At 39.6% G+C, this 12,594-nt stretch overlaps 2 protein-coding genes across 4 annotated transcripts in view; one reads left to right on the forward strand and one right to left on the reverse strand.

Moving 5' to 3' along the window:
• Positions 1–1,926: 1,926 nt before the first annotated feature.
• cstpp1 (centriolar satellite-associated tubulin polyglutamylase complex regulator 1) lies at positions 1,927–8,763 on the reverse strand. The gene is made up of 9 exons (XM_084059193.1): positions 8,566–8,763; positions 7,790–7,892; positions 7,170–7,300; positions 6,909–6,993; positions 6,216–6,301; positions 3,722–3,926; positions 3,008–3,117; positions 2,814–2,877; positions 1,927–2,697 (listed from the first exon to the last, which is right to left on the reverse strand). Exons 1-9 carry the CDS (start codon positions 8,618–8,620, stop codon positions 2,529–2,531), a joined length of 1,008 nt encoding a protein of 335 aa, XP_083915319.1. The 5' UTR covers positions 8,621–8,763; the 3' UTR covers positions 1,927–2,528.
• Positions 8,764–9,797: 1,034 nt separating this feature from the next.
• The window catches only part of ckap5 (cytoskeleton associated protein 5), a 35,251-nt gene continuing 32,454 nt past the window's right edge, over positions 9,798–12,594 (forward strand). For all 3 annotated transcript variants that reach the window (XM_084061003.1, XM_084061004.1, XM_084061005.1), the window contains exons 1-2: positions 9,798–9,888; positions 12,128–12,227. In XM_084061003.1, coding sequence (XP_083917129.1) covers positions 12,171–12,227 — 57 coding nt within the window. In that variant the 5' untranslated portion in view covers positions 9,798–9,888; positions 12,128–12,170. The remainder of the gene's footprint in view (positions 9,889–12,127; positions 12,228–12,594) is intronic.

Genomic DNA, 12,594 nt, shown 5'->3' on the forward strand with positions numbered 1-12,594 from the left:
AAATTATCTGCTTGTTATTTTTGAACAAATAAAGATTGAATGACGCCTCCAAAGATATAATGGTCTAATTCTCTACTCTCCCCAACTGCCTCTTGGTAGAATAATAGGCCTATCTCTTCTCTCCCGGAGACATGACAATCTAAATGACCTTCAGAAGCTAGAGATGACTATGAAGCCTAATTTATATTTTGTCCTACAACCATGTCTCTTGCTGAAAATAACATTTGGTGAGAGACATGGTCGTATGACAAAGTATAAAGAGTACGGTTGAGTGCCTGATTTCTCTGCTTTATGTCTCTTTTCTTCCAAGTCAGTCAATACAATCTAAATCTGGCACAGTACAAGTGCACACACTTATCTTTAAAACAATAAGGCCAAAATGTCAGTGCAATTTAAAACGTGTACAACAGAACGGAGCCAGTTGTGAATTTTGGGACATGTCATACACATCTGGGACTTATTCTCACACTACACTGTACCTGCTCAAATGAGGACCAGTCAGAACAGTTCAGAGTAAAGGCTATCAATTCACTTTCTTGTTACTGAAATAGCGTTTCAATGAATAGTGATTTAACACAAAATCATTCTCATTCTAAAAACGTTGAAAAGCGTTGAGATAAATAGATAGATTTCTGAAGAAAATCTACTTCCGGAATTGATTCCAATGAAAGTGAATTGAACCCTGCACCATCGGCTAAAGAATGCTGATCTGGGATCACTTCTCAGGTCACTCGATCGTTTTCATTTCTTAACGTGTAAGAAGGCCAGATCAGCAGTCTTCATAGCATAAAGAAATGAAAAGATCAGTCCAATAGTCACATATAATCTGGTACTGGCCAGATATATATTTTGGAACCAGATGATCCCTTACAGTAGGCTACATACTGTATACAAATAGGTCTATGTAAACTGGGAGAATGTTAAATGTTATTCAAATAGCTAAATATACTGTATCTGCTGGTCCTTCATAAATCCAGCCAATGAAACAATAAAGCATTGGTAGAATAACATGATTACATCAGATGTGAGCAGGCACTGTCAGTGTTAATAAAGCCTGGACTGAATTCCATAGTCTTAATACCAGTGCCTACTTTTTGTGTGTGATTATGGCTGTAGTCAGTATTCATTGTTGATTTCAGATTGCTCCGATCACAGAATTACAATATGTAGAAGAGACATTGTTATTCCAATCAACATTCTTTGCATCAGGATATGGCAGATTCACATACTCGAAGATGGCTGTAAATTTCAATTTATACTCAATAATATATTATACTTCGCCCTCCGCACGATGGTGTCACTTGCCAAAAAGAGCAGATCTTCAAGCTAACAGCACATTACCTTGAAGATCAGTTATGGTCCATGGTCAGGACCGCATTTAACTGGAAAATTCCAGTCACAGCTCCAGCCATCTTGACTGTACCACAAGAGTTTACTCTCTTATCCCATTAACCAAAAATAATCTTCAATGGCTGTTCTAATTCTGTGATTCCTCCATTGTTCAGATCCACTGTCTGTATATAACTGATCAGTAGAGATATATGCTGTATAGATATGTATGATGTTTGTAAAGGAGTTATTATTGTATGCTATAGTGGTATGACCGAACCCTGTGTGTATCAATGCATGATATCACTGTTGTAAAAATGTAGAAAAGAGACACAGGAATATGATGATGGTGTTGGTGGTGGTGTTTCATGTCAATAAATCATGTTTACATCTGCTCTTGGACAGTCTCAAAATTAACAAATCAAAACATGTGGTTCTCTTCGATTTATGGGTCTACTACTGTAATGTATGTCTCTCCTTCCTCTCCTCCAACAGAAATGGGCCTTGTGCAATGTCCCAATTCCATCTTTATTAGTCATGTCAGGAATGGTCACCATAAATAAACAGTACTACAGTACTGACTTCATTTATCGTTATTTACACCAATAAATATATATTGTACTTCAGAATTGTAAGCTCTGGGGGTTAACACTGTAGTCATACGATGGTGTCGCTTGCCTTCTAACAATGCGTCATGTCACACTACAGTGTATATGTTAAGCTTACCTGTATTAATTACCCTGTTCATACAACTAATTTTAGGGTTACAGTTTGTAAAGGCTTCATATAGGCCACTACACTTCATTTAGAGTAATTTCATCTCTGGATAACAAATTCATAATTGATTCATTTTAAAGCATTGTTTTCTTCAAATACATCAACCAATCAAGCAGCCTAATAGTTCTCTTTAATGCTTTACAGCAGTGGTTCTCAAAGTGGGGTTTGATGACCCCTAGAGGTACTTGGGGGGGGGGGGGGGTCCAGGGGGTCCCCGGACCCCAGCGCTGTGAGCTTGTGAGCCGAGCCAAATACATAATAATTTGAGGATCCTTTACATGAAAAGATTTGAGAACCACTGCTTTACAGTATGCCATAAGATAGTGTCACGTGAAATATAAATCAGACATAACTCTATAAGCCAGCTAAATGGGCTGCAGGAGGTTGGCAGGTGAAAGGTGAGGGGCTGGGTGTTCATGACATCAGTTCTCAGAGGAGTCTGTCTCCTCTGTGGAGCCATCACTCTCCACCTCAATCTTCCTCCTGTGGTGGATGTTCCTCCTGGGGGAGGCTTTCCGTGGCACCTCCTTAAGCCCCCCTATAGCGCTGCCGCTGCTGTTACTCCCGGGACTCACTGAGATCTGTGAGATTCTGGAGAGGAGCAATCTGTCATTATTAAGTAGTATTCTTCAATAATATGAAATAGTACGTCTCTGAGCATACAGGCTATATTTGCACACACTAGTCTCACGTGCATGAGAACTCACAGTTTATCTAGTTCCTGGTCCATCTCTGGATCAACCAGCAAATCTGACCTGCTGGGTAGCGCTCCTGGAGAGAAATGTGGGAGGTGATGAATTGACAGAAGGAGGAAAGGAGTGAGAGAAACAAATGGAGGAGAAGGACTGCAGAATTTAAATAAATAATTGTAAGTAAGTAGCATTGTTATTATGTAACCTACCTATGTCATGGTTGATGGTATCGTGTTTGGCCAAGCTTGTTAACAAACTATAGTAAGAAACCTTCTGGCTTTGGTCCAGTATTTCTTTCAGACATGACCTGGAAGGATGACTGCACACACAAGCAGATAGATAACAAACAAACATAAAAAACAGATAAGATGTTTGCCTTTTGCCTTTCTGTATCTAATTCTTCACATCTACAGAAAACAATAAAAGTACATACAAAAGCTAGAGAGAGTGGCAGACAGAGACGAAAGGATCAGGGGTCTCATTTATAACTGGTTGTGTACACACAAAATGGGGCCTGAAAGAGGCGTATGCCACTTCCAACGCAAAAGTTGTGATCTAAAAAAACTAACTTGAAGGCAGTGCGCACCACTGCCTGATTGATGCCTGATTTATACTGAAATTAGCGTATCTACAAGCTCACAACGCATCAGTCACATGCACGTTATCATAGTGTTGCATTTCATGCACTTGACACAGTCTAAAATCTCAAATGAAGGAAGAATGCAGACTTTTAAAGAGCAGCGAAAAATCTGGGAATCATATGTAGGAACCATTAATGCAAACATGTTGGAACAAGTTCTGGTTCTTAAATGTTGGAATGGAATGTTGGTTCGGGTACCCAACCCTAGGCACAGTTTTATAAATGAGACCCCAGGTGTGTTTGAAAATGTAAGAAAGTGTGGCGTATGTGTTATGCGTTTTACCTGTGTTTGAACCTGTCACAGAGTCCCTCTATACACTCTACCAAAGTACAGGAGTCAACACCCTCCTGCTGCTCCTGCGTGTGATTCTCCTCGCCGACCACAGAGGGAAGCTGTTCTACGGAGGTGGATGTAGGGACGATCACTATGTTAGGACTCTTCCCTGATAGCAGATCCTGGTAGATGTCCAGGACACCATCTACAAACTCTACAGAGACGAGGGGATGCACAGACACACCATCAGACAGACAGAAAGAGAGAGAGAGAGAAAAAGGCACATTATGAAGGAGCACTGTGATCATTAGACTTGATTTAAAGGGATATTTCACTTTCAAAAAAACTTTGGGTCATTTTATAGTCTACTCAGGCTTTTGTGAGCCCCCCAGACCGTTTTTAAGTTGCTTGATTCATTATTTAGATATTTGATATTCATTTTATCAGACACGCCCCCTTCCTATACAAACCCATTATAACTTCAAACTCCATTTTTAACATGTTAGATTCATCAAAAACACCCGTCCTTTTTTCTGGTGACTCTCCCTGCCCTCCTAATACGCGAGGGGGCCGTGTTTTTTCGATATTTTTTTTCATTTCTTTTTAATATATTTTTTTGAAAATTTAAAAAAGTAAATACAATAAAAACATTAAATAAAATAAATGAAAAAGGTAATCGAAAAAACACGGCCCCCTCGCGTATTAGGAGGGCAGGGAGAGTCACCAGAAAAAAGGACGGGTGTTTTTGATGAATCTAACATGTTAAAAATGGAGTTTGAAGTTATAATGGGTTTGTATAGGAAGGGGGCGTGTCTGATAAAATGAATGTTAAATATCTAAATAATGAATCACACAACATAAAAACGGTCTGGGGTGCTCACAAAAGCCTGAGTAAACTATAAAATGACTGAAAGTTTTTTTGAAAGTGAAATATCCCTTTAAGTTATTTTCAACTGAGTAATGTTAAAGGTGCTTGAAATTACATTTTGTTTTGTTTTTAGTTAAAAATGTAAAGCTATATTCTGATATTAATCATTGTTAGGTCTCCCTGTCTCTCCAGTTATTTAGTAAATAACAGAAAACACATTTTCAGGTGGGAACTAATCTGAACTATTCTGACACTCAAGTGTTCCAGTTCCAATTTTGTCTGCTCATTTCTTTTCTTTCATCACTTCCAATATCACTTTTTTGGGTTAGGGTTAGGGTTAGGGTTATTGACTATTGTAAAGGGGGTTTAACATATAAGCAAAAAACACTCAATAGGCTAATTGTACAGAACTGCTGTAAGACTTTTAACTAAACCCCAGGAGAAGAGAAGAGAACACATTAGCCTACTCCTATTTGAACTTCCCTACACTGGTTGCCTGTCTGTTTTAGTATTGAGTTCAACATTTCACTTATTACTTTAACACACTTACATTTTTACATTACATAACATTACATTTTTGAGTTATTAAGCCCTTATGAGCCTGTGTGCAGCCTTATCAAATCAAAGCAAATCAAACTTTATTATATAGCACGTTTACAACAGCCGAGATGACCGAAGTGCTACATGGTTAAAACAAAAACAATTCAAAGCATCAAAAGAAAAGAAAAACATCAACAGCTAATATGTATTAACACGTAGCAAATGTTCAAGTCCAAAAAAGTTCAAAACAAATTATATTAACTCAAATACAATTAAAAGCCAGGGGAAAATAAAAGTAGGGCTTTGAAAACCCCAATCAAATGATGCAGATCTGATGGGGGAGGGGCAGACTATTCCAGAGTCTGGGGGCCGCAGCCGCAAAAGCACGGTCACCCCTGCTCTTTTTATTAGTCTTAGGAACGACCAGCAACAGCTTTTCAGCAGACCAGTAGCAGTAAATAAAATCACCTTAAAATCGATTCTAAAATGTACTTATGTCCTCAGGCAGGAACCTGCTGAGTCGAGGCTCAAGACAAAGGGTGTCCGTGCCTTTGCTGTCAGGCTCGGCTCTGGAACGACCTCCATGAGGAGTTCAGGCTTGATAAATCAGTGTCTTCTTTTAGCTAATATTTCCCTCTACACCAAATATTTTTTGCAGAAAATAGCCAATCTACAAGCTTGCTACATGATGTGTCTGTTATTTTCGCTGAATGTTTGGCCCAGAATCGGGACATTAAGGTTCAAGTGGTTAAAGGAAAGGCCTTTCCATAATTTTAAGTTTTGAAATGTAATTGTTTGATTACCTTAATGTTTGTATTTCTCACTGCATACTTTATAAATACTATTGTTCTATGGGTTTTTGCTGAATTAAGTCTTTCTTCAGTTTTATGTAAAGCTCTTTGTAACTCTGTTTTGATAACTTCTTCATAAATACAGTTTATTATTATTTTCAGTTGATTACTTCATGGGTACTAGACTTATCACTATGGAGTTTTAGCTATATTCTAGAGTGTTGTGGTTATAGCCTGTCTGCTTGCCTCTCTGCCCTCCAGCTGCAGCTGAATACTGTAAGAAATGTGGATATAGAAGACTGACCTTGGTAGTAGACTTGCAGTTGGAAGGCAAAGAGGAAGTCGGAGAAAGACATCAGACCGTCAATGGCGTCATCCATCAGAACAATTCTACAGAGGAACAAAACAATGAACAGCTATGTTACACTACAGTGCCAGTTCAGGTGGTATACCAAAGAGAACTGGTCAAATGCAATCTGGTTGATTTCCCCATTCTCTCTGTACTGTACATCAGCAGTGGCAACAAGTTCGCATCACAACTTGTTGTGATAATGATTATAATAAAGTATAATCAGGCTTAAGACCAGGTAGATGCTGGTTTTTAAATATGGCCACATCCTTATAGAAATGTACGTGTTTTTCTGGAATGGTACAGTGTGCTAAGTTGTGGTGTGGTGGTAGCAAGGTGTAGAATGGTACGGTGCAGTGGTTCTCAAACCTTTTAATTTCAAGTACCCCCATAACTAGTAGACAAATGGAAATACATTGACCTGTAAGGGACAACGGTCCATTTGGTTCCATTTTTATACGCTCAGAGTTACAACCCTGAGGGTCCCTGAACCCCACTACGAAAACCACTGGTATGGTGAAATGCTAAATGAAAAGCCTTTGATCCATTTGGAACTCCGATCCATAGAATATAAGAAACCCTGCCTATACAAGTCTTTCAAATCAATCGTCTGACAGTCTGCACATCTATTACAATGTAGTTACTGACCTGGCTGTACTCTGCACCACCTCCACAGGAAAGTCTGGACATAACAACTGGAGCAGAGAGCTGTACTCGAGCAAGGAAAGTAAGTCTGAAAGGCAACATGAAATACTACTAGAAAACACACAACACAGAATAATATTGTACACAAACGGCTGAACCATAGTGTTGGGGCTGGCTGCATCAACTGTCTAACCTCAAACATAACAGGACGGAGGAATTACTCAATCCTGATTTACACATTACACATTACACTCTCTTGCTTACCTCCACTCTTGCCGATCTGTCTGTAACACCTCCAGAAGACTCTGATGAAGGAGGCTCTGTTATGAGGAGTGGCTTTGATATAGCTATACTCTCTGAAGAGGACATGGTTGCTGTTCTTCACACTGCTGAAACTGTGAACAGAAACATACACACAGACACACACACATGGCTAGCAAAGCTGGCTAGCTGTGACATTTATTTGTTGGCCTGTTCTTATGATTTTGCCAGATTTTTCCATACTTTCTAAGGACTAGACATAAAAACCTTGTAATTTCCCCATTCTTTAAGACCATTGCCAAAATAATTTCCACTACTTTTCCATGTTTTCCTCGACCTGTGTTGGAATTGCACCGATATCAAGAATATTGGAGAATAGAGAAATAGAGAATATTGCTTATTAACCACTTAAACCCCAGCATCCGTATTGTTGGGAAAGCTTTTGCAGAAATTAGCAGATCGAAAAGCTCACAACGTGTTGCAGTCGATCGGCTATTTTCAGGGAAAGCTTTCCCCTCAATAACAGAAAACAGAAAATACACTATTCTTAGTCCTGAGGGACTCCGTTCAACCATACAGGATTTAAGTGCAGGTTAAGAGATGCAGTTATAAGTGTCACATACTACTCGGCGAAGTACCGCACCACACCGAACTGTGTGTATTCCTCTTTGTGTTCCAGCAGCTGAGTTAGTGCATCATTCAGGTAGAACATCACATTGGTCTCCGCTATACTCACAGAGGCAGAGAAGTAGAAAGGGAGATATATGAAAGGGAGAATTGGGACAGTGACAGACGACAACAATTACGTTAATTGTTATATCTCAGGAACAGTTTGATTCTAAATATATAGGGCAAAGACTATGGAAGGAGTGTTAGCTGGTCAATTACACTGTTATAGCTAATAGGTCAAAAGACCTTCAAAATATATCCCAACAGGTAAACCCAAGTAAAATCTTTGGTTTTGGCTCCTCGATATTGCAGCAATGATATATATATCATTGCTGCAATATTGAGGAGACAAAACCCAAGTGTGTGTGTGTGTGTGTGTGTGTGTGTGTGTGTGTGTGTGTGTGTGTGTGTGTGTGTGTGTGTGTGTGTGTATATGTTGTTGTTTTGTTTACAATAAAGTAGTAGTAATAGTAATAATACTATAGTAAACAAAAAATAACAATACAATAACAATAGCACACTGAGAAGTGTTTTAGGTGTATGGATGGGTGGGTGGATGGGATGGATGGATGGATGGATGGATGGATGGGATGGATGGATGGATGGATGGGATGAACAAGAACGCTTAACATTTAGTGCAATAATTGCACTGCAACACATGACCTATTGCAGCATCCAAATGTTTTCTTTTTTTCGTTTTTAATGAAAGGCAAGCTAACTTTATACGTACCAAGGTATTCGTCAACAGAAAAGGTCGGATTAAAACGATTCATTTTGGCGGTCATTACAGGAGGTAAAACTACAGATAATTAGCTTCGCCTAATATGTACCGCTGATTTAGATGGCCAGTTATATTATGTTATGTTCTAACATCTACATCAAAGCATGGATCGTCCTGCTGTCATCATGTCTGTCTTGAGATGCTGGGCTCCATGGAAACAATGTGTGTTTCAAGAAAGATCCCCATAGAAACGCAGATTCAGCTGAAAGGTTCCTCTTTTTCCTGCCTCATATTTTATGTCATCCTTGAACCTTCTCTTAATTTTAGCTACATAACATATCATATTATCCATTCCAGCAATTTTGCTGATCAGAAACCAAATGTTGTAGTATTTGGCCTTCCTTTTTTGTTATATTTGGAGAGCATTTATAAATACATGTGTATGGGTATCTGTTGTCACTATCAATTACGTTATCTTTAGTTTGAACTGATATGTTGAAATTATATTTTCTTCTGTCTACTCTGCTGAAAAAAAGCTTAAGAAATATAACGTTTTAAAAAAGTGTTTTCTCAAAAAAGTATAAAGTCTAAGCTTAACACCTGAACTGTGTACTGTAGGCTATACGTTTTTATTGCTACTAGTGTTGATGATGACCTGTATCATGTTATTGTAGGCTATATTATCGTATGTCTTTAAATGTCTCGATGAATTGTATACACAGGACCACAATGGAAACAAGACCTCAGGGCTTTTTGTGTTATCCTTTTAACATCATTGTAATCGTATCACTGTACCATTTGCGAACTGTTAATAAAGTATTCAATCAATCAATATACAAATAAATAAAATACAATAAAAACGAAAATATTATTGGATTTATACAATATTTAATTGTCTGTGATATAGATAGATCTAGATATATCTATTCTAGATCTATTCTAGATATATCTATAACACACACACGCGCGCACACACACACACACGCGCGCGCACACACACACACACACACACACACACACACACACACACACACACACACACACACACACACACACACACACACACACACACACACACACACACACCGCCCCTTCAGTAGCACGGCGGTGTGTTGCTTAATTGCACAAAAAAAGAACAGATCTACAAGCTATCAACGCGTGGCGCCGCTGTGCGTTTTCAGCTTGTAAATCGGCTATTTTTGGCAGGCGCAGCTTTCCTCCGCCTCTCCGCCCTTAGAGGCGTTACAGACTCTTCAGACGGTTGAGATGATCCAACATCAGCGCCATCTAAACACCCTGTCAGCATCGTTTCTCTCGCAGATACGCACGCAGGTAAACAAAACAAAAACAATCTGGAATATAATGCTTTTTTATGAAGGTTTCGTCGGCTCTATGATCAGCGGGCTGGTTGTAGTGCTGCGTTGTCAGGCCCTGCTGGGTGTGTTTGTGTTGTTAGGAGCTAACGCTAAAACCATCTAGCTAACGTTATAGCTGCCTTTTGAATGATGCAAACCGTCGCCACACCGTCTGGTTTGCGTGCACTTGCACTTGGCGTTGCATTGTCCCTCTTTCTGTCCCCAACATGAGCTGGAAATGTATTTTATTTTATTATTATAATTATTGAGGCGTTCTCGGGCGGAGTGAACCTGCACACAGTGTGGCCTGACTGTGTTGCTAGCTGCGGCTAACGCTAGGTCAACTAACTCAGTGTGGGTTTAGCTGTTAACTAGCTGTGCTGTTAACTAGCAAAGTTGAGGTAGTCAAACCAGCCAGTGTGCAAGTCTCCACTATACTGTGATACTTGGCCTACCTACATAGAGGTTGATACGTTATGGTAAATATGAGGTTAGCTAACGTTAACCTACATTACTGTAGTCAAGTGTAACTGTAATGGCCGATGGAGTGCAGCCCTGTTTGGATGTGCACTGCATAGTGTTGTGCATGCATTTGACAGTATTGCCAAAGTAGTGCATTTTGAATATTGCACATTTGCCATTTTGCATTGTGGGGTTCATCTTGTGTTTCTAATACAGCAGGTGCAAGGCGATTTGTAACGCCCTCTGTGTGATGTACATATTGTGGCACATCAACTTAGACAATTGGGTACATTAATAAGCAGGATCTTTGGTATTTTTCTATAGACATTTGTATGTTTTGAAGGTCAAGGGTCTCAGGTTGAGATGCAGAATGTACCCGTGTGGTTCCCAGGCTGTAACATGTGAAGCACTGTTTGAATCTAAATCAGAGCCAAATTGTAGTCTGGATGTGAGGTGGATGAGATTTTCTAAAGGCACAATTGCAGGTTTGTTCTTTGAAATGTGTGTGAGTGACTGCAGACTGCAGCAGCTTCTTCGGCACTAGCTCTGGTCCATTGCGTTAGAAGGAGAGAACTCCTTCTAACGCTATGGACCTGAGCTACTTCAGCACTATGGAAGTAGTTAATGGGGAGAATGGCTTTTGTGCCGTTCCAAAGTTTAAAGACCCATACTCAACAAAAAGCATGTTTTTGTAGGGTTGAGGCCAATACATGCTCCCTCCAGAAACGGGGGGGGGGGGGGTGATAACTACAAATTGACATCATTCAGAACTTCTTATGGGCGGTCTCAGAACTTCTTCTCAGAACTCCTGCACCCCCAGATGTCCTGACTGTCTGAACTAGTTTGGAAAGCTCGTCCGATAACAGCAGTTTTTTTTCGGACGGAGGAGCATATTGGCCTTTTATGTATTTTTGAAGGATAGCCATGAAAACACTGGTTTTGTAATTTGTGCACTCTAGTCTGCATATCTCTGAAACATTGTTTCTTACAACCAAAATCTGGTTTTCAGATGAGCTGCACACACTGAAAACTGGTTTGACTCAGGGAACACTGTGTGCTGTGCTATCACACAATCAAAGCCTCATCAAAGACAAACCAGTTAGTGCTCATCTGAAAACCATATTTTGGTTTTAAATATACGTATTCATGATTTAGAGATATGCAGAGTCCAAGAAACCAGTGTTTTCATGGTTAAGCTCCAAAAACACATTAACCACCCAAAAGAACATGATTTTTATTGGAGCTTTTAAAGTGTTACTAGGCTAAACCCCAAAGGCACTTTTCCAGCTGAACACCGAGTGTCCTGCCCTATTGTAGCGTGTACAGACTCTGTGGCCCAGAGACTTAACTTGCTCTAATGGTACTTTTTTTACAGTTCGTAGACTTAATTTCCTCCCTCACAAAATCATGCTGTTTTATTCCGTTTCGACTTCATGTGCATGCATTATGCACTGATTATTATTATGCCTGGATTTATATTATTGAGTGATGAAGACTTTTCATTTTATGTGATTACCACAGCCCCGGGACCAGGAGTTGTATGTCAGTGTCCATAGAAAGTTGCAATAATAGTTGGCAAATATGCTGCTTTTGTTTAGCCGTAGGTTTTTCTTGATGGATGAATATTAATATGGTAAGGATAGTCAGCTACTTTCTGGATTAAAGGGTGCTGTATGTTAAGATGGTGAGCCTTGGAGAGGTTTTAACTAATAATGTAATGCTTGCATCCAATTTTCCTGTTGCTGTCTTTCCAGTTGTTGAGTTCCTGAGGGGAAGCCCGCCCCCAGATTGGCCACCATGGGGGACGACAGCGAGTGGATGAAGCTTCCTATCGACCAGAAATGTGAACACAAGGTGAGTGTGTCACTTTGGAGTATTTCCTAGACTAAAAGTTAAACATGTATAGAACAGGTCTGATATAGTGTGCTTAAACTGTGTGAGCATGCAAATGGAATGGTGGAAATGTGGACTGGGAGGAGTGACAAACAAGACTTGTGTGACTGTCATGCTTAATTTTCAAGGTACTATACTGTGACTTCATGATAATGCAGCTTTACATAAAGATAAGATCTGAAAACATACAGAACTAGAAAATGTGCTTCTCGGAGCACAGGTCTCCGCCAGTACTGTTCCTGATTAATCCTGTCTTACCTATTTATAATACATATTGTCACGTGTCACTTGACCAATGTTAGCTTGGCTGGAAGCTCACTTCAAAAAA

This window comes from Gymnoscopelus microlampas (assembly GCF_963454915.1).
Source record: "Gymnoscopelus microlampas genome assembly, chromosome: 6".
NCBI lineage: Eukaryota > Metazoa > Chordata > Actinopteri > Myctophiformes > Myctophidae > Gymnoscopelus > Gymnoscopelus microlampas.

Bases quoted from the DNA above. Each gene is read 5' to 3' on its own strand.
- cstpp1 (XM_084059193.1), bottom strand. From the start codon at position 8,620: ATGACCGCCAAAATGAATCGTTTTAATCCGACCTTTTCTGTTGACGAA. The intron at 3,927-6,215 runs GTCAGTCTTCTA...TCGTCTCTGTAG, and splicing joins ACTGCAAGTCTACTACCAAG to AGTTTGTAGATGGTGTCCTG. The intron at 2,698-2,813 runs GTGAGTTCTCAT...GCTCCTCTCCAG, and splicing joins GACCAGGAACTAGATAAACT to AATCTCACAGATCTCAGTGA.